Source organism: Dreissena polymorpha, chromosome 4, assembly GCF_020536995.1.
Source record: "Dreissena polymorpha isolate Duluth1 chromosome 4, UMN_Dpol_1.0, whole genome shotgun sequence".
Lineage (NCBI taxonomy): Eukaryota > Metazoa > Mollusca > Bivalvia > Myida > Dreissenidae > Dreissena > Dreissena polymorpha.
Genome location: NC_068358.1, coordinates 34,739,523 through 34,765,814, shown reverse-complemented (window position 1 = coordinate 34,765,814; position 26,292 = coordinate 34,739,523). Strand labels below are relative to the sequence as shown.

The 26,292-nt window shown below is 34.6% G+C and overlaps 1 protein-coding gene across 1 annotated transcript in view; it reads left to right on the top strand.

Moving 5' to 3' along the window:
- Positions 1 to 4,103: 4,103 nt before the first annotated feature.
- Positions 4,104 to 26,292, top strand: part of LOC127879084 (isocitrate dehydrogenase [NAD] subunit alpha, mitochondrial-like) — a 37,130-nt gene continuing 14,941 nt past the window's right edge. Inside the window, exons 1-9 of the mRNA XM_052425691.1 lie at positions 4,104 to 4,165; positions 9,972 to 10,019; positions 10,349 to 10,432; positions 11,096 to 11,268; positions 14,195 to 14,324; positions 17,082 to 17,215; positions 18,674 to 18,776; positions 19,495 to 19,559; positions 20,180 to 20,261. Coding sequence (XP_052281651.1) covers positions 4,115 to 4,165; positions 9,972 to 10,019; positions 10,349 to 10,432; positions 11,096 to 11,268; positions 14,195 to 14,324; positions 17,082 to 17,215; positions 18,674 to 18,776; positions 19,495 to 19,559; positions 20,180 to 20,261 — 870 coding nt within the window. The 5' untranslated portion in view covers positions 4,104 to 4,114. The remainder of the gene's footprint in view (positions 4,166 to 9,971; positions 10,020 to 10,348; positions 10,433 to 11,095; positions 11,269 to 14,194; positions 14,325 to 17,081; positions 17,216 to 18,673; positions 18,777 to 19,494; positions 19,560 to 20,179; positions 20,262 to 26,292) is intronic.

Here is a 26,292-nt window from a genome sequence, read left to right as displayed (position 1 = left end):
ATTTTAATTGACCTCCTGCTTCTGGCATAAGCACATCCGGCATAAATTCGTCGACCAACTTTTGATGACACTTATAGCACAAGCAAGTAAATGTTTGTATATATTTGCTGGAATGTTCCGTTTTCTATTTAATTGAAATTCGACGACATAAAATAAGTTACAAGCTGCATGCGAATAACATAGAGCTTTGCAAAAAGACGAACTTTTGACAGTATGTTTAACAATCATGCACGAGAAAGCTTTTGCATTTATTCATGTGTTGTTTGTTTGTTTTTTAGCCCCAAGGCCATAGTAAAGATACAAACTTATGAGCCTATCCGCATTTGCTGGCTGCCAAAATCAAAACTCCCAAAACTCCGATTTACCACTTAATTCATGCGCAATAAAAGTAGTTCATCGCAAATCTCAATAACCCGCCTTATAAATACAGAACATCACATTATAACATGACAGTGTCATACAAAGTGTAACAAAATATTATTGAAGCAAAATTGCTAAGCATTTGCTACGACATAGTTTTTATTGTTTACATATTCATGCGAGAAGTTCCTCACTTGACGGTCTAGGCCGAAAAGATGCGAGTGTTTAGGGAGACAGTAAAAAGAATTTTTTCTGAGACATTTTTGAAGACCTTATATTTGGTATTTAAACATATTTTAAAATATTGTCATTTTATTTTGCGTTAACAAGTCATTCCAAAACAAAAAGAAAATGAATAACCAACAACAAATATCCACGATCATTCTCGGAAATAGACGAAGTAACCGGATATGGTATTTCACTGCGCAGATCGAGCGCACAAATCGAGCGCGAAAAGTTCTACGTGAGATAAAGTACACAATGTGTACAACGTTCTTTATCAGGGTACGTGGATTTTCTTTTGTATACACATTACAAAGGAAGTATGAGTGTTTTCCTGATCTGTTAACTATGTAATAAAAAGCTATTTTAGGCTATTGAAAGTAATTTATTTGACGCCAACAATAACAGTTTTGTGCAGCCATGTTGTTGATGTTGTATATCTTCACCGCTTATGTAGACGAACCTCTACCAGATCTGTAGAGTTGAACAAAAGGTTATCGTTCCCACCACCAGTATCTTGTAGTCCTCCACCGACTATGTACACTGTAGTATATACACAAATATTGTCTTTTCTTACAGTCTCTGAGCTTCTGCACTCGACCGCTAGGATCAATCCGTATAAATTCGGACAAAGGGAGAAATACGGCCGATTCTTCTTCCCAAGCTCACTAAATCTAGCCACAGGCCTTCAGCGCCTACAGCGCTTTGATTGTTTTACTGGCTATACTTTCGGAGACAGGAAATGTAAATATTTGATCAGAATTATGTATCCGTTCAAAAACTTTCTTCTATAATGATTTGCGTTACAGTAATGTGACTAGGCGATCGGTGGAATAAGTATACAATGAATCATTCTTTACATACTCGACCGGGCTATTTCTCACAACCTTCTGGTTGGAATGATCAACCTTTATATTACTTAATGTTGTCAAATCTTTCTTTTTCTATGCACATGTTAAAGGAAGCTTCATTTCCAAAATGAAGTGTGCATACTTCCAGGGTGGTCTGCTTTAATTACATGTCTTAAAGTATGGGACTTCAAAACGTTGTGAAAGTCTCAGATGTCCTACTTGACTGTTTATATTTCTCATCAGCTACTGAAATATGGCAAAACAGTTCTCGAACACAAGTAAGAGATGTGCCTTTTGCCAGGACATGCGGCTTCGAGGATTTTTGTCAGACTTAAAATTTATTGCGTAGACAAAATGTATCTGAAATTCCTGTTTAGAAATTCAATGATAATTAATGAAAATGTAGCTTTCATGTATGAAGAGCATGACAAAAAAGTAATTATGTGTCGCTTTGATTTGTTTTATGATTCACTTATATTTGTCATTTTTATGTGTATATATTTTTTTGTTGAAGATCGATTTAAGTCTTTGTAGTATTTTTGGTCAATCAGTTGTAGAAAAGTTGAGTCACCTAAACATTATCAATACATTTACTTTTTTAAGAAGCGCATTTAAAATTCTTATTTAAAATTTATTAATAAGTATTTAATTTATTGTAATAGTTACATTTCAGAAAGTACAAATGTACGAACAATAGCAACCCAGTTTTATCATTTAAATTAAAAAATACTTTTTTGAATTCTGTCATTTTAACATGTATTTGTGACGTGTTTTATGCATGTATATTTTTCAATTATGATATTTGTTTGTTTTCATATACCCGTTTGAGCTTCGATGAACATGAACAAATATATTTTATTGAAATATCTTGTAAATACTTCATGTCATTGGTGTGCAGTGCATTGCTTGTTTGCTTGTTTTCTTCTTGAAAAAATGCAACCCCATCATTTTATTAAGCTTTCAAAATAATGCTTAACATACCAACAGGGGCTGTATTGATAGGACGTTAGAAAAGGGATCGCAATGTCCCTTGATCAAATTCCGCCTTGACCAGAATTTATATTAGCCCCAAATTACCACACCCTTATGTTTTCACCTATAAATAAATGTTTAAATGTGAAATGCGATAAACAAAATGTTACACTTTAATAGAACGTCCAATGAAATAATTTAAACATAGTCTGACTGTGTACTTCATATTGATATCAGAAGATCCATTTGAGCTTTTATAATATTGAAATCGGAATTAACCTTTGTACAGTCCGAAAAAAATTGTCACGATATAAATTCAAAATCTAAGATAATACAACAATTGATGAGAAGTGTCTACTATATAATGCAAGACAGTGTGTCGTGACAGCTTTTGATGAGAAATGTTTGTTTGGCAATAAGCGCTTTTGGTAGAAAACACCATTGTAATGATGTACGAGATACAACCGCTCTAGCTCAAACAAAACATAAAATATAATTGCAAATCGGCAAATATTATTTTTCAAATAAATAAATGAAAAACAACTACAAATTTAAAGCCAGACTTGTAATTTTGAAACGGTTTAAAAGCACCAATTCAAAAGCATATCCGAGTCTTATATACAACTTTTCTGAGAAGAAAAATATATTTCATGTGAACTATTTCATATTCTCTCCGATATTTAAATGAAAAGTTTTAAATGACACCGCATATAAGGGTGGTGTCAGTGAAACAATATTGTGAAAGACATGGAAACAATGAAATTTCAATTTACGGACTTGACTTCATTCAGATGCATGTTTTATCATGTTACAATATGAAGACGGTATGGAGCCGATGAATTATAATTACTCGGTACTTAATGTTCATACAAACCGCACTGAAAAAGTACAAGTATATATGGGGCTGAAATTAACCCACTTGAGCTGTTTTGCTATGTTGATATATTTAGCTGTTGCTTTTTGTGTTTTGCACCGTGAGTGTGGGAAGTTGGAAAGTTTACCAGACTCATACTAAACAAAATAACATTTAATACGAATAGTCGTTGCACTTAATATTGTTTCGATTTTCATGTATGTAAGGTTTATACCCAGATGATACTGTTAAATTCAATAAATTCTATAAACCAAAAATAGTACTTTTTTCAAAAGAAATTGTGCACCTTTACGTTTCTTCTTGTGAATATTCGGAAGAGGGCAATATAGATAGCAGGTCCTAAACAGAGCCGCTTCGAGACGACGCCTTTCCGCTCATTAAATTGTGCATAAAATAATCTTATACAAACGAAAACAACAACATATGGATGTCCCCAATGGCTACGTCTCCTCAAGTACACGAATAGACCTCGGCCAGAAGAAGGTGAATACAGGAACCCAAATAACCTTCATTTTTAGAACAAAAAATGTGCGAGGGAAATTAATAACGAAGTAGAGCATCGCATAAAGTCGCGATGGTGTAGTGGATGAGGTGTCCATATACTCGGGGAGCGTTCTCACTCTCTCCTCCATAGACACCAAGTACTTGGTCTTCCCGGGAAACGGACTCGACAGTGTCCATATCTGCCAGTAATACCCGCAAGGGGAGTTCGGCAGTATTGAAAGATAGATAGATCTCCAATGCAAACCAGGCGCAAATCAGCCCAATAACTAATGGTGGATGTTATCCTTAAAATATACTGAATATTACAAATAATTTGTTTTACATACAATTTATGGACAAGATGGCGTCCAATGTCAAGCGTCTGCTGTGTCAAGTTTACAATGTACGTCTTTTAAACAATACTCGTCTTTTGAATGAATTGTTTACAGAACCATTACGATAAATTTAATTCGGTCTTAACGATTCATCTTAAACCGGCTTGTTAGTATGATATTTTAACAATGAAAATTGACGTTTCGATTGAATTATTCTTCATGTTTTATAGTCGGTTGTACAACCTGCATAAGCTTATATTTATTGTTTTTTATTCACTCTTGCCGACTCAAAATAAATCTTATCTTATCTTACCCATCAATCCAGCTTCTTATCTTTGGCGCACAGCATCAAAGATCAAATAATGCACACATATGTCGTTGTGGTTGCCAGCAGGAAGCATCCATCTATGATTAAACACTGTTTATTTGATTAAAATCCACCATGTTATGACGGAAGGCGATTTTCGGTCAATTTTTCACAATAAAACAAGAACTTTGCAATAAAATCTTGGTACGTTTTTCAGTAACTGGATTTCTTTTAAATATATCTGTCGGTAAGAATATTTTATTTTGCCCCTTTTGGAATTAGGGTGTGAACCATTGTTGTATTATCAACAGACTTTGTTAATTACTGTCCACATGACTCTTTTAACTAACGCTGCTCATGGCATAATAACCACCAAATTAGATGTAGCAGGTATTTTTTATCTATTGAACCATCAGTTGATCCTAAAATATAGACCATCAGTACTGAAATATCCTTTGCAATGTTGGAGTATTTAGGGAAATAGTTGAAAAGTGTGACTCTATTTTAAAATCAACCTTAAAGTGACGATTTAATTGTTCAATTATTTCAAAGTTTTAGTAAAATATATGTAAGTTTGGATAATATTATGTTTAAACTTGATTTTAAACTAAACTAAACTTGATTGTTTCTACTTTCACGACCACCGTAATTTTACTGTTTAATCTGTGGGAGAGATATGTTCCGAGAGAGAGAGAGAGATCTCCGCCTCACATCTTTTCAGAGAGTGTACCAACATGTACAGCCCAGCTGCTTCTGGTGATGAATTATATTTGTTTGGCCATGTCAATTTTTATCAATGTTTGCCATGTATGTTTTTATGCCCCCCGGATCGAATGATCGGGGCATATGGTTTTTGGCCTGTCTGTCATTCTGTCCCAAAACCTTAACCTTGGTTAAAGTTTTGCCATAACTTTTGCAATATTGAAGATAGCAACCATGCATCTCATGAAGCTGCACATTTTGAGTTGTGAAAGGTCAAGGTTATCCTTCAAGGTCAAAAGTAAAAAAATACAATCCAAGGGAAGTAATAAGCTTTAAAAGGGAGATAATTTCTAAACCTGCCAAATGATGTATTGAAATTTTATTTCAAAGCGGCGCAAAGGGGGCATAATGTTTCTGACAAACACATCTCTTGTTTTTTATATAACTTGTCAAAATAGAAAAATAAAGCTGATTAAAATTCGACATGTTTGCCTTATTTTGAGACAAAGACATCATAGGAACCACAGCTGTTGGAAGACAAGGCCTTGGCAGTACAAAACCACAAAGCTGTATCTCAGCCGGTAAGAAAGAAAGAAGCAAAATGGTCAAGCAGGAGATCAGGCTTTCAAAAGAGGAAGACAGGCGTGCCAGAGTAGTGGGGATGGGAAGACAGTGTGCATGGACACAATGGCAGACCACAATAAAACACCTTACATGGACAGACATTTGGTACTTCAAACCAATACGACTCAAATTCCTACTGCGAACCATATATGATCTGCTGCCATCTCCAGTCAATTTACACAGATGGGGGTTAGTGGAAGACCCAAAGTGTCAGCTGTGCGACAAACCAGGAACCGTGCAGCACACCCTCTCATCTTGCCAGACAGCGCTAACACAAGGCCACTACAGATGACGGCACAACACAGTCCTCAAGGAGCTAGCAGACATACTAGAGCGGGAGAGAAGGAAGACAAGACCAACCAACAAGAAGGCATTACCAACGATCACATTCGTCATGGAAGGACAGACTGCCAAGAAGGCAAGAACCGCAGCAATAGCTATCCTTGATGAATCAGAACATTGGGAGATGAAGGTTGACCTAGGAAAACAGCTGGTATTTCCACACATAGTCCTCACCACACAGAGACCAGACATAGTTATATGGCCTCCAAAGGACAAGAAACTGGTGATGATAGAACTCACTATACCCTGGGAGACTAGGTGTGATGAGGCATACGAGCGGAAGATGGGAAAGTACACTGAGCTACAAGAACAGTGTAGAAGGCGTGGTTGGAGTACATGTACCTGGCTGTTCCCCGTGGAAATAAGGTTCAGAGGATTCCCAGCCCAATCTGTATGGAGAATGCTCAGCAACCTTAATGAGATCAAAGGAGGTGACAGGAAAAGGGCTGTAGGCAGACTTTGACAAGCTGTAGTAAGGGCATCCAACTGGCTGTGGATGATGAGAGAGGAGAAGAGCTGGACGCTAAACCTTTGACCCATAGTGTTTGGCCAACACTGCAGATCTGCTGCCCGGAGAGTGTCCTGTGATTAAAGGATAGAAATACTTGTTGATGGGCGGTTCCCAGCTGATAATTCAGTGGTTTGTGCAATAGTATCTGTATTCTACACATCGATGTTCCTAATTAATATATCAATTAATCAGTTAAAAAATGAAGTTACATGTACATGTTGTAGTTTCAAAGCTTGGTGGAGATGACAATGCAGTACACATTGAAATATATATATATATATTAACAATAAATTAATTTAATTCATTATTTATTTTAAAAAATGGTACTTTAAAAAATGATTTCTATGGTTGGGATGGGGTCAGAGATTTTCACTCATTTTTTATGTTATTTTACTTCTTCATTTCTACACCGATTTACGTCAAATTGATACTGAACATCTCTTATGACAATATGGTCAATTTCAACTATGCCTGGCCCCATTACCAACCCTGGGGCGCCCCCCTGGGTCAAACATGCGGCTTGGGGATATGCGTCGGCCTCTGCCGCGCAAATTCTAGTTTTTAGTTTTTTTCCACAAATGACTCGCCAATTGATGTGGATGATAACAGGTATTTTGTTTGTCATGATGTATTAGGTTTATTGAAATCGATTTTATAGGCATATGTGAGAAATTATTTTTTTGACATTGAATTTGGTCTAATTAATAAAAGCTCTGAGCTGTACGTATGTACTCATAAAAGCTCAGTGCACTCAAGAAGAGCTTGGATGAAAGATAATTCTTATATCTACACTTTAAGAAACCCATGGGAAAGACGTCGGACCTCGGACATATCCGATGAATTTGCTGGGGTCAGATAATATTTCCGAAACTGTCGGACATCGTGTCCAACAAGAAAATTAGGTAAAGAAAGAATACGAAAGAAGGAATTTGTAAAGACAAAGAACGGTCTTATTTATGTTTATTTTACATCCATAGATTATTTGACTTTAAAATAACATGGATTTTACCGCCCAGTCAAACTGGCTATCTTCGCTATTGACAAAACAAACTCCAAGCATGATTCTTAGAACCAGTTAAATATTGCACCTTGTTTTGTGACACAGGTGACACTACAAGATTTTGAGGTGTTGAATTGAATTGTACTGATTTCAATCCTTGTGATGATCGTTCATAGAAAGCGGGGAGCCACACATGCATTATGTGATATGCCTCATTGTTTTAAAGGAATAGCAGCTTTCATTTACGGGGAGAATTTAAACTAAAAAATATTGTTTAAAAGTATGTCCAAGATTAATTCTCATGAACAAACGGGCTCGAAATCTTGCTTGGTTATCGGCCAATGTGAGTAAACGGCTGGACAGCCAACGTCTTTGAAGTAATTTATTTTTAAAGGTTGTCCGATTGCCCATAAGAGGACCAAGGGATGCTTTGGATTAAAGCTTTGACATTTTTGCGGCCAACGAAGACAGGTCTATGATCAATTCTAGTTAATGACCTTGTTATGATTCCAATATCAGAGGGTGGGGATTTTTTTTCATGGCTCTTTGTCAATTTTTCTCTCATTAAACATGATTTTATATATTTATTTGAATATATTGGGCTCCTGGGCCCATATACTATCCAGGGTACATAACTTTCACCTGTGCAGTAAAGCAGTAATCAAACAGCAAACTTTCAAAAACATTTCCTAGAATTTATCTGGCTACCACGAAAATACATGACAAGGGTACATAATTTGGTTGGACTGTCATTCACATTGTAATTGCACATCTCATGCAATCAAATACTATCAAAATTAAACAAAGTTATTGCTTACTAACTTAGATATCCCTTTAACTCCAATCTGTTGCGAGAATCAGCTTTCCTATTTTTCAACCAATGCCTTTCGTAATTGCCACACCATTTCAAGTTCAAAATAGTTTTCAACAAAGTCAAAGCTGTACTCTCATTGGTTAATAACTGTGGTGTGACTATTCTTGGGCAATGACGTAGTGATTGTGAATAGCATTGGTTAAATAGTTGGATCGCTAATTAAATGAGAGTGGGAAGTCATAATTTTGACTGTGACCTGTCTGTCTGTCATTCTGTCCCAAAACTTTAACCTTGGTTAAAGTTTTGCAATATCTTTTGCAATATTGAAGATAGCAACTTTATTTTTGGCATGCATATGTATCTCATGAAGCTGCACATTTTGAGTGGTGAAAGGTCAAGGTCATCCTTCAAGGTCAAAAGTCAAAAAATACAATCCAAGGGAAGTAATAAGCTTTAAAAGGGAGATAATTTCTAAACCTGCCAAATGATATATTAAAATTTTATTTCAAAGCAGTGCAATAGGGGGCATTGTGTTTCAGGTCGGACCTCAGAGGCTGGTAGGACCTGTAAATAAACTCTGATTTACAAAAAACAAAAACAAAAAAACAAAAAGGGCATTGTGTTTCTGACAAACACATCTCTTGTGTTAAGTGTTAAAACTTGTTAGAGATTTTATTTGGGGGAAACATATATATAGATATATATATATATATATATATATATATATATATATATATATATATATATATATATATATATATATATATATATATATATATATATATACTCATATTGCTCGATTCAATATCTAAAAACACAGAAGAATGCAGCTAGTAAAATCAATAAAGTCAACACGCAGGCTTTTGTGAATGGCAACACACATTTACTTAAATGCAATGATAAGGCATATTAAGCAAGATTACAGATTTACATGAATTACTAGTTTCCTTGAAATTTGACTATATGCACTGGTAATCCCCCTAAATATTCATATATTGCCAAATACTACTATTTTAAATCAGTTAGTAACCATAATTGGTTACCTTTGAGAGTTTCTAACTCACTTTAATGTGCCGTATACATTTATATGTAAATGCACAAATATGCAACCAGTAAAAATGTCTTCTTTTTTACCACCCAGCCAAAATTATAGTCACAATTAAAAATGAATTTGTGTAATACAGGTTACCTAAAATTTAAAGTAATTAGGTTCTGACATTAAAACATTAATGAGCAATAAACTCCAGATGACTTCAATAATTTTCAAATGCAAAGAAAAAATGTGTGCACAGATCAAAAGCTTTGATTGGCTTGTGTGGTGTTTCTATTGTAAAATATAATTTCAGAAAACTTGCTCTGTTACTTTGGTATAATGTTCCAAATGTGTATCATCATCAACTTAGTAAAATTTACTCAGTATTATATTTGTTTCTTGATTGTACTCCTTTCTTTTTATGAGTAGATTGCAAAATCACTCTGGATAATATTTATTTTGAGTTCAATCAGAGTCTATTTGAGTTCCCTTTTTGCAAGTAAAAGGATCCTTATTTTTTCATGTTTTAATGTCATTACAGAAAGCAGGTTCATTGATATTGCCTGGAAGACAGTACAGTTCAGATGGAGTAAGTAAAGGATCTGTAACTTCTTTCTTGTAGACTGTTAACTGAGCGGGAATGATCTTACTAATTATGCAACTTAAAATAATATATAGTATATCACTTGAAGCATGACAGGTTTTTACATTTAAAAGTATAATTCAGTTTAGTATTGTTTGGAAAAGTAGATAAGTCTCATCAAAATAGACAAGGTAGCAAGCACATTTCTGTATTATTCCTGGCTAGGGAACTTTAAGGCCAACATGTGCAGTTTTACCTGTGTACATCACAAATAAAGCATTCAGCTTAATGAATGGTATTTGATATTACGCTTATCCATATAATTAATTTTACAGCGGAGGTTGGTGACATTGATTCCAGGAGATGGGATTGGGCCTGAGATCTCGGCTGCAGTTCAGAAAATCTTTGCAGCTTCAGGGGTAGTGAACAACTCTTAAGTTGAAATATTGCGCAATATATTTTCTTATCTCCACCATTTTTTCTTAAAAAATATGATTTCACTTAAGTTAAATTCTGGTAGCTTCATAAACTTAATAAATTTCTTTACTCTGTGTATTTTTTCTCATATATTTAAAATTAAGTTAACTTCCTTAAACTCTTAAAGGAATTTCTTAAAGAGAAATACTAAGCGTCTCATGTTTTGTTTTTGACATTTCAAATTTAACTTAAGAAATTTATTTAAGAAATTTCTTAACTTAAGTGAAAACTTAAGAAGCTACTGGAATACGGCCCCTGATCTATAATCAACACTAACCTATTATTCTCTATTTATACAACATTAAAATTCCATTTATGATTCAGCTTTGAAATGAAATATGTACATTATACACTTGAATAGTAATGTATTGTTTTGTTCTTCTGCAAAGAATTTGACTCGTGAAATACTGTTAATTTGTTTAGAGTAATAAGAATGTACTTACACTTTCTAAAAAAAAACATTCGTCATATTCTGTGATATCTTGTTTATTTTTTGGTTTTCACAAATAGATAAAAAATATTTCATATCAAGGAATGCCCTTTTTAATGAATAACATACAGTTTTGATTGGTTTCAACTATGACCTATTCCAATACTGTTTCTAGGCACCCATTGACTGGGAAGAAGTAGATGTTACTCCAGTGAAAGGGGCAGATGGAAATTTTCACCTACCAAAGAAGGTTTTTGATTCAATGGCAGTCACAAAAGTGGGACTTAAAGGACCCCTGGCAACACCCGTGGGCAAAGGTCATCGTTCTTTGAATCTTGCCTTGAGAAAGTGAGTGAAAACTATTTTAAAACCATCTTAAACCAAAAGTTTCTTAAGCAAGTATCAATTTGGGGATTAAGCAGGACTAATCATCTGATAGTTCAAGCTATACTTAGCACTGAAATGTCCAGTCTGCATAATGCTCCGGAAAAGGTAATTGTGCAATTCCACTGTTTCTACTACAGTTTTTCAATTTACAGGTCACACATGTATTATGAGCCAATGTGGACACTGAACAAGATCCAAATATTTGACCAGAAATTTAGCAGAATTTTCCCCCTTTTTTGCATAGGCATTTTGTAAAGGTTACTTGTTATATCTCCATATTATTGTTTCTACTACAGGTATTCGATTGGAGCTTCACATGTGTTTGAGTCATTGTCTGAAGTAAATAACCAAGTTCCATAACTCTGACCTGCAATTTGTTTTCTTCTTTGTAATCTAAAAATGTGCAACTTCTTTATTTCTCAATATTTACTACAGATATTGAAATAAAACTTTGCATATGTGTTCAGGATCTTTATGAATCTTAACTGGCCAATACCAATAACTGTTACCAGTTATTAAGCAAAAGTATGCCCCCTTTGTACTTGTATTAGTCCTTGTTCATATTAAGTGAACATTGAAATTCATGTTAAAGTAGGCATTCAACAAGTACATATCTGTGTAACCTCTGCAGCTATTCAATTGAAATTTCACATGGAGATCATCATGCGAGGTCTCTCATGAAGGCCCTTACTCTGACCTTAAATTAAGCAGAATTATTCCCCTTTGGTGCTAAGAAAACTCAGATTGAGTTCTGCGTTCATCAAGTCCATATCTCTGTTGACTACAGACTTACATGTGTGTTCAGGGTCTTAGTTAACATTTGCTGACAAAGACCTATAACTTTGGCTTGCCTTTCAGCATGATTTTTCCCCATTTTCTACTTAAAACAGTCAGGTCAGGGTTTATGTGCCAGTTCAAATTTATTGAAAGTTTGCATGCTACAAACTCTGACAAACATATCTCTGTCACTACTATAGATATTCAATTTATACTACACAGGTTTTTGTTATCATCATGTGAGTGTATGAAGGTTACATGCTGATCTTACAGGGAATTGCATTTGGGGCAAATGGGTTCAAGGTCACTGTTACTTAAAATAGATACAAGTGTTATAGCTCGTTGACTTTTGCAAGGATGGCGGTATTGGACTGTTATTTTGTTTCAAGGTAGCTTATATGCACACCTAAGGTGGGATTGCATTTGGGACCAGTTGGGTCAAGGTCATTCTGACTTAAGTTAGAACAATGTTTTCTTCTCAATAATGTAAGATCAGTTTGAGGTATTGTGCTGTAATTATACCCCCATTACTGGTAATTGGGGCTATATAAGAGTCACTTTGTCGGTCTGTCTGTCTGTCCGTCTGTCTGTCCCAAAAATTTAATCCGATCTTTGCCAAACTCGGTCAGAAGTTGTATCTAGATGATGTCTAGGTCAAGTTTGAATACGGGTCATGCCGGGTAAAAAACAAGGTCACATGGTCACTTAGTGCGTTTGAAACCGAAAGTTTGTCTGGACCATAACTATGTCATTTATCGTTAGATTTTAAAATGACTTGGTACATTTGTTCACATTCATGAGACAGTGTGTCACGCGAAAGAATTACGTCGATATCTCAAAAATCAAGGTCACACTTGGAGTTCAAAGGTAAAATGCTTGTCCGGGCCATAACTCTGTCGTTCATCGTGAGATTTTGAAATCATTTGGCACATTTGTTCACCATCGTTGGACAGTGTGTCACGCGAAAGAATTACGTCGATATCTCAAAAATCAAGGTCACACTTTGAGTTCAAAGGTCAAAAATGGCCATAAATGAGCTTGTCTGGGCCATAACTATGTCGTTCATTGTGAGATTTTTTAAATCATTTGGTACATTTGTTCACCATTGTTGGACGGTGTGTCGCGCGAAAGAATTATGTTAATATCTCAAAGGTCAAGGTCACACTTTGAATTCAAAGGTCGAAAATGGCCATAAATGAGCTTGTCCAGGCCATAACTATGTTGTTCATTGTGAGATTTAAAAATCATTTTGCACATTTGTTCACCATCATTGGACGGTGTGACGTGCGAAAGAATTACGTCAATATCTCCAAGGTCAAGGTCACACTTTGAGTTCAAAGGTCAAAATTGGCCATATATAAGCTTGTTCGGGCCATACATGTAGCTATGTCGTTCATTGTGAGATTTAAAATCATTTGGCACATTTGTTCACCAAAATTTGACGGTGAGTTGCACAAAAGAATTACGTCGACATCTCCAAGGTCAAGGTCACACTTTGAGTTCAAAGGTAAAAAATGGCCATAAATGAGCTTGTCCAGGCCATAACTATGTCGTTCATTGTGAGATTTTAAAAACATTTGGCACATTTGTTCACAGTCATTGAACGGTGTGTTGCGCCAAAGAATTACGTCGATATCTCCAAGGTCAAGGTCACACTTGGAGTTCAAAGGTCCAAAATGGCCATTAATGAGCTTGTCCGAGCCATAAATTAACTATGTCGTTCATTGTGAGATTTTAAAATCATTTGGCACATTTGTTCACCATCGTTGGACGGTGTGTCGCGCAAAAGAATTACGTTGATATCTCCAAGGTCAAGGTCACACTTTGAGTTCAAAGGTCAAAAATTGCCCTAAATGATTGTGGCATAAGAATTCTTAAAAAGCGCCATAAATAAGCTTCTCTTGTTTTGTGACGACAGCATGCAAAATAGTCTGTGTCAATGCAGCATGTGGGGGTATATGTCACGTCTGTGACAAATCTCTAGTTTTGATTGCAGGTAGCTTTCACGTCAATAAAAAAAAATGAATACACAAAATATAATACATACATGACATGCTTATAATAAATGTAGATTTAGTTAAGTTTCCTTACATTGTTTCTATACTTCCAGAGCATTCAACCTGTATGCCAATGTTCGACCATGCAGATCAATTGAAGGATTTAAAACACCTTATGAAGATGTAGATCTGGTTACAATTAGAGAGAATACTGAAGGAGAATACAGTGGCATTGAACACACTGTAAGTTGCTATACATTATTTTCATATTCACATATGGCAAAAAGAATATTTCTTTTTCTCATTAGCTGATTTCTTTATTCTTGTAGTTTTTTTATGTTTTGTTGTCCAGGGCCCATTTGTCCAAAACATTTATTTTGGCTGTTAAAATTTCAGATTGAGGCATCTGGACAAAGGGCCGTGTTGTTATTTCCAATAAATAAGATGTACGTTTTTTTCCACTGCAACTAGTGAGCATGTATCTTAAAACAGCTTGTAATAGTAAAACAAACATTTAAAGTATTCAATATTTTAAAAACTATCCCTTTAAATAGAAAAGTATGCACAAAAATCCCCCATCAGTGTTTATTTTCACCATTTTGGGAATTGGGGCGGGTTCTTTTGGATTGGGAAATGTCGTGTCCTTTCGACTAAAATTTGACTAAAATTGGGAAATTAATGTTGATGATTTTATGCTTACAAATACCTTAAAATTGATAATAAAAGTGATTTCAATATAATATTTTCTAAGGTTCAACATATAGAGCCGGATTTTGAAATGAATGACATGTTAAGACTTAATAAAAAATAAATTAATTAAACCTTCAAGTGGGATTTTGTAGGTCTCATTGGGGAAAAATATATACTTTTTATGATGGAGAATGGGCCCCCTACTGAATCCAATTTGAACAAAAAACAAACACTTCCCATCTGCAGGGTTTTTTCTGCTATGTAAAAAAGGCCGTAAACAGACCCAATACCAAAGCAAACGAACCCGATCCCAAATGGAATTTATATAAAAAAAAGAAAGAAGTGTCTAAGGATAATTATATCTGAATGTTATTTTATTAACATCTCACATCTCAAGTATATGACTATAATTTATATGATTTTTTAGCTCAACTGATTGCTCAGGTGAGCTTTTGTGATCGGTCTTTGTCGTCTGTCCGTCCATCAGTCGTCCGCCTTTGGTTTGTAAAAACTCACATTTCTTGTCCGATCTTCATGAAACTTAGTCAGGAGATTTGTCCCAATTATACCTCGATCGAGTTCGAAACTGGGTCATGCTGGGTCAAAAACTAGGTCACTAGGTAAAAAAAAAAGAAAAACCTTGTAAACACTGTAGAAGTCACATTTCATGCCCAATCTTCATGTAACTTTGTCAAAATGTTTGTCTTAATGATATCTTGGTTGAGTTCAAAAGTGGTTCTGGTCTGTTGAAAAACATGGCCCCGCCAGTGGTCGGGGCAGTTTTCCTTATTTGGCTATAGAAAAAACTTGTAAACGCTCTAGAGGCCACATTTCTTGTCCGATCTTCATGAAACTTGGTCATAAGATTTGTCCCAATGATACCTCGATGGAGTTTGAAACTGGGTCATGCTGGGTCAAAACTAGGTCACTAGGTCAAAAAAAAGAAAAACCATGTAAACACTGTAGAAGTCACATTTTATGCCCAATCTGCATGTAACTTTGTCAAAATGTTTATCTTTATGATATGTTGGTTGAGTTCAAAAGTGGTTCTGGTCCGTTGAAAAACATGGCCACCAGTGGGCAGGGCAGTTTTCCTTATTTAGTAATAGAGAAACCTTGTAAACACTCTAGAGGCCACATTTCTTGTCCGGTCTTCATTAAACTTGGACAGAAGATTTGTCCCAATGATACCTCGATGGAGTTCGAAACTGGGTAATGCTGGGTCAAAAACTAGGTCAAAAAAAAGAAAAACCTTGTAAACACTGTTGAAGTCACATTTCATGCCCAATCTTAATGTAACTTTGTCAAAATTATCTTGATGATATGTTGGTTGAGTTCAAAAGTGGTTCCGGTCCGTTCAAAAACATGGCCGCCAGTGGGCGGGGCAGTATTCCTTATTTGGCTATAGACTTGTGAACCCTCTAGAAGCCACATTTCTAGGTCCAATTCTTACAAAAAACTTGTAAACACATGTAGAATTAGCATTACTTGCATATGTTTGCATTGCAAAAAGACATGCAAATGGACAGTACTCAATCAGAGTTAATCATATGCTCACACTGCAAAAGTAAACAGAAGAGAACCAATCTAATATACTCTAAAGTACTGAATTTTCAACAACCTGTAAGCAATGAAGAATTCCTGGTAAAAAAAGGTGAGCAAACTAGGGCCATCTTGGCCCTCTTGTTTTCCAAAATGGTCAGGAAAAGGCCTGAGGTATCAATATTTGTTGATAAAAAAATCCCGATTTGGTCAATATAAAATTCCCAAATTTGCCATTTTATTGATGTAAAAAATCCCATTTGGCCAAACTCCTTTTCTCAAAATGGCTAGAAAAAACCCTGATCTGACGACTGATGGTTGCATCCCACAACACAGTGATAGCTGTTATCATTTTGTCATTCTTTTCTTAATAGTTTGTGTGCGTGCATGTGTGTATTTTGAAGTAAATTAGGTCCTTCCTCGTCTGAGGCTGCATTATGTATGAACCCGAAGTGTGTCCCTGCACTGGTTCCTAATTAACTTTCTAGACTCACTGAAGTTTGAAGAATTTTGACTGATAGCAGCAATTTCCAGTTATTAAGTTGCTACTGAAAGATTTGAATTCTGGTGTGGTCTTGTGCTGTCAGGGGAAAGCCAGATTACCTGGGAGAAACCCCACCTGCTTGACATGGTGACATCCAACTAAACTCACAGGCTTTTCAGAAACGGGGATTGAAAACAGATCGCCTTGTGCGTGTACCTATCATTGCGTTAACCAGACAGCCTCTTAATAGCTTTCATTATGTCCTACTTGTTGATTGGTTACAGATTGTTGATGGTGTAGTACAAAGTATTAAGCTGATCACTGAGCAAGCCTCCATGAGGGTGGCAGAGTATGCATTCAAGTATGCCCGAGATAACAACAGATCCACAGTCACTGCTGTACACAAGGCCAACATCATGTGAGTGAGCAGAATCTGTTTCTTTTTATGCTTCCCGATATAAAATGTTGGCGGAGCATATAGTTGCCAGTTTGTCCTTCCCCGATATAAAATTTTGGCGGAGCATATAGTTGCCAGTTTGTCCTTCCTTACTTCTATACTTCCTTCCGTCACACGTTTGCTACCGTTTCTCATAGCGCCTTCAATACTTTACCAATCTCTTTCATATTTGGCATGTAGGTACCTTGCATGGACCTCTACCTTTTGATGAAGTTTGAGGTCACTGGTGTCAAGGTCAAGGTCACTGAGGCTAATAATAGATTTTTTGTCACGCTTTTGTTACAGTTTCTCATAGCACCTTCAATACTTTACCGATCTCTTTCATATTTGGCATGTAGGTACCTTGCATGGACCTCTTCCTTTTGATGAGGTTTGGGGTCAAGGTCACCGAGGCTAATAATAGATTTTTCCTTCACACTTTTGTTACAGTTTCTCATAGCACCTTCAATACTTTACAGATCTCTTACATATTTGGCATGTACATACCTTGCATGGACCTCCACCTTTTGATGAGGTTTGAGGTCACTGGGGTCAAGGTCACCGAGGCTAATAATAGATTTTTTTAGGTGGTTATTAACACATAGATTGACAAAGCGCATCATCGGGGAGCATCCATCAGTTTCACTGATATTTTTGTTTATTTGGCTAGGTCAGAGTTGGAGGTGTTGATTTAGTATTGTGAGACATTGAATGTAGTTGGATACTGTCACACAAGCATGGACATAATTTTAGATCCAGCACACACAAATGCAAAAAATGGATAATTATCATTATATACTGATTACTTTAAACCAAATATATTTAGTTCTGTATTTAAAGTAGAGAAAGGAACCAATATTCCAATAAAAATAAAGGCAAAATATTTAAATCTGAAATAATGGTTCAAATGTTAGTTTTTTGTAAAGAAACAAATTAATGTTTTCGCATAAAAACTTAGATTGGTACAACTACAACCTTACATTTAAGGTTTTTTGGAGATGACTGTCATGTATAAGTCAAATTGTCATCAATTACAAGACCATTGTACAAAACTCCCTTAGTTCACACAATAGAATCAAGGTATTTGGCTAGGAAAGTGTTGGTTTGTGTTCCGTGGAGATGAAGTTTGTCCCAATAATGAAATTTTAATGTATATAAATTGTTTAATCGAATATTTTTTAATAAGTAAAAACAAATAATCAATATGATTTCATAATTATTTCTCATCCCTAATTTTAAGTTAACAATAACTTGATAATATTATGTGTTGATGACTCAAGTATTTTTCAGCGAGCTGCCCTATTGATGAAACATGAAGACAGTAGTATGAAAACCAACTAAATTAATTTCAATGCTGTTTTAAAATATTCATTAATAATTGTCAGATTAATTTTCTGAGCAATGTGTGCTGAAGAAATTGTTTTGACTATATAATTATAGGCGAATGTCAGATGGTCTTTTCCTGAAATGCTGTCGGCATGTGGCAGAGAATAATAAGGACATAAAGTTTCGTGAGATGTACCTAGACACAGTGTGTCTCAATGTAAGTCGTGGTCTGAACAATTAATCCAAAGCAAGATTGCAGGTGCTGCCATTTTTCAGTCCCCCTCTCCTTATTCACACTGTCAATTGTGAGCCTTTGGAAAAACCCTTTTTGAATGCCCTAAAGTGATGAACCTGATTAATCTTTGTACTATTTTCTAATGCTTATGTTTGTTTATTAGTCCCCTACCGGTTTCACCGAAGGGGACATATGGTTTACGCTCTGTGTGTCCGTCAGTCTGTGAGTCTGTCACACTTTTCTGGATCCTGCGATAACTTTAAAAGTTCTTCATATTTTTCATCAAACTTGAAACATGGATAGATGGCAATATGGACATTATGCACGTCATTTCATTTTGTTCCTACGTCAAAAATTCTGGTTGCTATGGCAACATATAGACTAGAAATACTGCTAAAAATGGTGGTTTTCTGGATCCTGCGATAACTTTAAAAGTTTTTCATATTTTTTTAATATTACTTCCAACATGGATAGATGGCAATATGGACATTATGCATGTCATTTCATTTTGTTCCTACGTCAAAAATTCTGGTTGCTATGGCAACAACAAAAAAATATTCTGACTATGGTGGAATTTCTGACAATGGTGGAGCCGGTAGGGGACTTTTATTGCTTGGCAATAGTCTTGTTATTTTTAGTATGTATTAAAGTTATCAATAAGTCTTATTCTAATTCTCTGTATGTATTGCCCTGTTTACAGATGGTACAAGATCCTACACAGTTTGATGTGCTAGTGATGCCAAACTTGTATGGAGATATTTTAAGGTTCGTGCACAAAAAAGTCCTAAAAATAATAACATGCAGAGTTTTACTTCTGTGTGAGAGGACTCAGGATTGAAACATGGTTTTATCATACTCTAGCCAATAAGTTTATAATGTGTATGAGCCGTGCTCTGTGAAAAAGGGGTTAAATGCATGTGTGCAGTCCACACAGGCTAATCAGGGATGACACTTTCCGTTTTTAAGTATTTTTTTTTAAAGAATGTCTCTTCTTAGCAAAAATCCAGTTTAGGTGGAAAGTGTCGTTCCTGATTAGCCTGTGCTACCGTTAACCATAATGCTCGGATTAACATCTTGAAATTTTCATGATTGACTAAGGCTAATGATATAATGTTTTTATCATGTTTTAATTCTATTTATTGATAATAATTCGTTTTGTGATTACAACTTAGATTTCAATTTTAGCATTTATTCTTGTGTTTTGCATTTTTGAAAAATATATTCCTTTATTGAATGAGATATAATTTAATGACTTTCCATAGAAGTTCATTTCTTTAGATTACTGTTTTTTAAGACATTATACTTTGGCTAGCAAATTACGTTATATTTTTTTTTAAATAAGAATATCTGTGAAAAAGTTTCTTAAAATGTTCTCTGATTTTCAGTGATCTGTGTGCGGGTTTAATAGGAGGCCTTGGTGTCACTCCGAGCGGAAATATTGGGGAAACTGGTGCCATCTTTGAATCTGTAAGTGTCGTTTTGTATTCCCTGCGTCTAAAATTAACTCCTTAATTAAATTGAAGATCCCCTGCCATCTTTTCTTCGAACTTTCTGGTTATAAATATTTAACTTCAGGTTTTAAGAAATGATTTTTAAAATTTAAGTTTTAAGTTCATTCAAGAGGGCTGCATGCTGAGCCGTTTTGATAAACGTTGTCCTCAAAGATTTGTATTAACAGCTTCACCTCTGAAACTGTTTTGAATTTAACTTAAAATTGTTTTTTCAAACAATAGTTTTCCAATTCATCTGAATTTACAACCGAAAACACTTACAAAGCTTACAAATCAATTCTTCACTTCAATGAAAATTGTCTTGTCTAGAATCACACCCCTTTTTGAAAATTTTGAAACATGTACTAAATTGCTTCAGAAGATCTTTATTTCATTAAAAGTGTTGCCACCAGGATGGTGAGCCATAACCATAAATAATAACTTGAAAAGAAAGCACATTATCTGGTAATAATTTCATCAAGACGTTGACTTGTTAACTTGTTCAGTTGTCTGCAAATGAGAGTAGCTTCCCTTTAATCGCAAAATTAATTATCATTTGTCTTATATTGTGCATATGAATTGTAGCTTGTTTCTCTTAAATTATAATGTACTAACGTTACGATGATGTGGTATTTTATAACAAACACCTTCATATAAATTATAGACAGGTATTGGCCCCTTTTCAACTCCCACAGTGGCATAGCTACATGTAGAATTTGGATGGGGCCTACAACTTTCTCTCAAAAGCAAGGGTGTGAATATTTAACGAATTGCCTCCCTTTGCTGTAGCTTATCCTCTCATGCAACATGTCTCCATTTTCGCATATTTTACGGTGTTTTCGTGACGACATATGCAGAAAAATTGCAGTTGTAAACCCTCAGCACCAGCAGCATCATACATTTCTATTGTGGTCCCTGGTTAAGGATATATATCTTAGCATAATACTTTGTTTGTACTCAAGATATTGTCTTCAAACTATTCACTATATTATAAAGCATTCATACAAATTGTATTTTGCAATAATATAGAAATTGTTTATGGAACTGCAAATAAAATGCAGTGTACTCATTATAATGGAGTTCAAAGTATAAAAGCATGTACGTGTTGGAGGCTGTTTAATTATCATTTGTGACATAATCTTTGACACACATAATAATAAATATACTTAAGTCCTTTTCAATGTTCATATTTTTTTATTAGCTCGGCTGTTTTCGGAGAAAACCAGAGGTATTGTCATAGCCAGCTCGTCGTCCGGCATCCGCCGTCTGCCGTATGCGTCGTGCTAAAACCTTGACATTTGTCTCTAAAATCAAAGTGCTTCCACCTACAACTTTGAAACTTCATATGTAGGTGCACCTTGATGAGATCTACATGCCACACCCATTTTTGGGGTCACTAAGTCAAAGGTCAAGGTCACTGTGACCTCTAAAAAAAAATAATCTGAAAATCTTTCTTTAATTCAAAACTGCACCCGCAGCCGAGCGTTGGCACCGGTTATGCGGTGCTCTTGTTTATATTGATTTAATTTCATCACGACATTTCCAATGTTTGTAAAATAATCTAAAGTGTAAGTTAAATGTAATGGCCTTTTGGCCCCATGACAATAACAAATTGTGTGACCGTTATGTTCGGTGGTCTCTCGCTCTCTAACTAACCTCCCTCTACTGAGGAACAGTGTATTGATATATAGATTGGAACACCCAATGCTGACGTGTTGATTTCCGATGGGATCTTGTGCACAACTACATGCCCAAATGTAGCTAAGTAACATGATATGCAAAAGACAAATACGGATGGTAGTCCGCTATTTACATGAAATCATACAACATTCGAGACATGTCTTATTAGTGAGATAAGCAGTGAGTAATTAACTTTGTGTGTTCTTATGTATTATCAACTGGCATCGCAGTCCAACATGTATCATCAATTAGCATAGCCATTTCATAATGAGATTGGTATTGATTCAATATTGACACTGCTCCAAAACATATGTAGGAATTTTTGCCAAAAGAATTTCTGCTGTTTACAATTTTCAAATGCGTATAATATTTTGTATACTAATATTCAATATAATATTTAACTTGTTACATCACACATTCAACAAACATGCACATAATTTGTTTTATTCTATATCCAATAAATTCATCCAATGGGCATTCTTCATATGTACCAAGTGACCGTCCAATATTTTCCGGTATTGGATCCAAAAAGTCTGTATTTTTTCCATATTGGACATTTGAGTACTACTCTACGCAATTTTTTTATAACGATAAAATCCGTTACCAAGAAAAAGTACTGAATGTACAATGATCCATTCACACAGGCACTTGTCTTAAAAATAGCATAGATGCAATTAAAGGATTTTAAAATCAAAATTAAAATTAAAATCAAACAAAGAGCTTAAGAAGGGATATAGAATAAAAAGCTTATTAGACATTTAAACTGTACAATACGTAATATATTTGGACTCGCAAACAGTTTGAAGTCATATTGGACTCGCCTAATGGCTCATCTAATATGACTTCAAACTGCGTGCTTGTCCAAATATATCTCCGTATTGTACAGTGAAAACGTCTAATAACCTAAAATACTGATGCAGCAGAGAGTTTACCAAGCATAGCCAAATATTGCTATGTCAGAGACATGTGTACAAATTCTATAAAATACAATTGTTTCATTCCCTTATTATTGTGAAACGGCAAATAATAAGAATATGTCTACCATAGTGGGATAACAAAATATTTATATATATAAATTAAGTATGATAATTTATCAATTTAAAGCCATCTCACTAATTTGAACAGATTTTATCAGTTAGCTATGATCTAGACCCGTCGACCATAATATAAAACCATATGGGTGTCATAATGTCTAGTCAAAAGGTAATAACTAGCGTGTCAAAAGGAAATAGATGTCATAACTGGCAAGCTTTCAAAGAACACCAATAATGTAAACATTGAGTAAATCCGGCTGGATTTTGAACAGCTTATTAATGCAGAGCAGAGCATACCACATGATTTATATAAATAAAAACAACACAATTGCTTCAGTCATTGTAGGCCAACAAGTCTTTTTTTCCATACTTGTGTTGTCAACGTGAGCAGTTATCACATGTGTTACACTTGTCTTAAACAAAATATACACCTAGGGACAGGCTTGATTTAACATTGTATGATGATACAAGTTAATGATAGTTAACCATATATGCTTGTTTATCTAAACATATTTTTATCTCAATTAAAGAACCAATAAAAATGTTTTTCATAGCTAGAGTTTAAGCATTTGAAATGGTAATTGTTTATTTCTTCAAGATAAAAGGACCGCAATTGAGTAAACTTATATACAGTTAAAATGGTTTGAATTTTAAGTTTTAAAGTTTCGGCTCTCACATCAATTGAGATGTATTGTTCTCGATCACAATTCAGTACTAGATCACAAGACACTCCTAAACAACAAACGCCCACCATTCTGAGTCTTTTTTTAAGACACAAGTTTCAACAAACCCAGTAAAGCCCATGCAAAACAATAACAAATAACACTATATAACTCTGATTGGATCTAATTCATGACTTAACAACATATTCCTATCAAAGTATTTGCTCGGGTGAGTCATAATTACATAAGGGTTTGTACATTAAGAAAAAAATGGACAAGTGTAGATATGTATTATACAGTGTAGATGTGTGTATATTTGCAGCATAATTAAAATGTATATAATTTTCTTTCAATTGTGTGTTAGTATAAAAAAAAAAGGTAAAACGATGTTTACAAAATTAATGTTGCATGGTATTCAATTATATGTTCACATACTTTCACACTTATAATAGTGAGGGGCCAAGTAGTTAATAACAGGGCTAGTCACTACAAAATTGAAGGCAATTTGTAATAAATGAGGGGCGAACCCCTAGGGGGAAAGTCATTACAGTATCGTAATAAAAAGAGAAAGTTGAAGACTGATTTCAGCATTTTCAGAATTCTTTGCTTTCGCAGAAATAAAATTATGCTTTATTTTGTAGTCATTATGCCCCTCTTAGAAGATATATTGTTTTGCTGGATGTCGGTTGGTCTGTCGGCAGACCAGTTTGTTTCCGATCAATAACTTGTGAACAAATTAACCAATTGGCTTGTTACTTCCCATGTGCATTGGCCTTTGCCAGTATATGACCCCTATTGAAATTGGGGTCACTAGTTCAAATGTCAAGGTCACTGTCACAAAAAGTGTGAACATTGTTCAATAACTTGTCAACAAATTGACCAATTGGCTTGATACTTCACATGTGCATAGGCCTTGGGCAGTAGATGACTCCTTTGGATCACTAGTTCAAAGCCCTGTTTACTTCTATTTTTGGTGAAATGTCTGTTAATGGAATGTTTGATAGAACTATAAAACATTAAAATGAAATAATTAATTGCAAATGTTGACAATTTCTTGTTCAATAAAGAATGCATACAATGATGATTAAATTAGCATTTACAGTGACATTAATGTTGCATGAGATTTAGATATATTCCGAACAGGTCGTGGGTGATTATGAACTAATATACGTCTTAGTTCCGTGGTAATAAAAACTAAATGAAGGCCTGTTTTACTCAGTCTTAATATGCAAATGTTTTGCAATATTTTAATGTTAATATTTTTGAATCATTAATGTTATTGATATAGCATTGAATATGTACATAAATATGGTCATAAATAAATGTTTTCTGACTTCAGATTTTTACACTCTGGTTTGAATATGTATTACCACTGATCAGTATGAAACCATAAATACTGGTTAAGTGTCAAAGTATATCTTTAAGGGTTCATTAATTTAAAGCTGATTTTAATTGCAGAATTTGAATATATTCATAAATAATGAGCATTTATGATAGCTATCCCAAGTAGGACAAATACATTATGTTATTTTTATATTGTGATATTAATTTATGATAATTGGAAAGTTATTTGCTGTTTTGCTTGAGCTTTGTTTTTGTACATGGTTGTGGTTTAATAATTAATTGTGCAGAATTAACATTGGCTTGTAAAATTGCACTCTTATAACTGTTGTCACATATCTTTTTAAAGTTTAAATTGTGATTAATATTTAATCCAAGATTGTTGTTTGTATAAAAATGTTCAGGTTTCAGCCATTGACTAGGGTTTGTGTTTGCGTATTTGCAGTAGATACATATGTAAACAAACTTACATTCTCTTTCTTAATAATATTTAAAAGCTGTGCCAGACACACAATTTGCAGTCTATATAAACTATAATCTAATGAATCTGTACACTTAATACTTTTTTTATAATATTTATTAATCAGTGTAGTTACAACAATTTAGAGTTGTGCTGTACTGTATATACATGTATATGCAGGATCCAATGAGTTCTAAATGATTAAAAGTTGTTTAGATGGCAATATATTTTGCAATTATAATCAGAACTACATTTATATCATGTTCAGACACAGGCTCCACTGTTATCAGTTACATAATTCCATTTAACATTAAATTGTATGCACATTTATTGTAGTTTAGCTTTCATAAAGAAGAACTGAAACAATTTTTAAAAGCCATTATTAGAATTTTAGAATCGTTATAACATCTTAATTATTAAAATAATGGTTCCATAATAATAATCTTCAGTTGATTCCCACAAAATGCTCGACTTTGCCATATTACAAAAGGCTCTATTGATAGATAATTGACAACTGATCCATCATCAGGCACAAGGAAATCATCTTCACACAGGTGTAACAGTGATTGACAGAAGACTTGCCATTGGTCATATTTTACAAACGAGATAAGAACTTATTGGAAATACTGTACTGTAATAGTTCTTGATTTATTTTGTCAGTATCATATCTTGCATTGATTTGTCAGCCTAATCAAATGTGATCATTATTAATGACAAGAGAAACAAGCATTTATGTATGTTCTTGATGTGGCTGTAAATGATATCACGTTTTTGTTTTATTGGATTTCAAATGGTCTCCTGCTCCTATCACCACTCGAAATGAATGTCTAA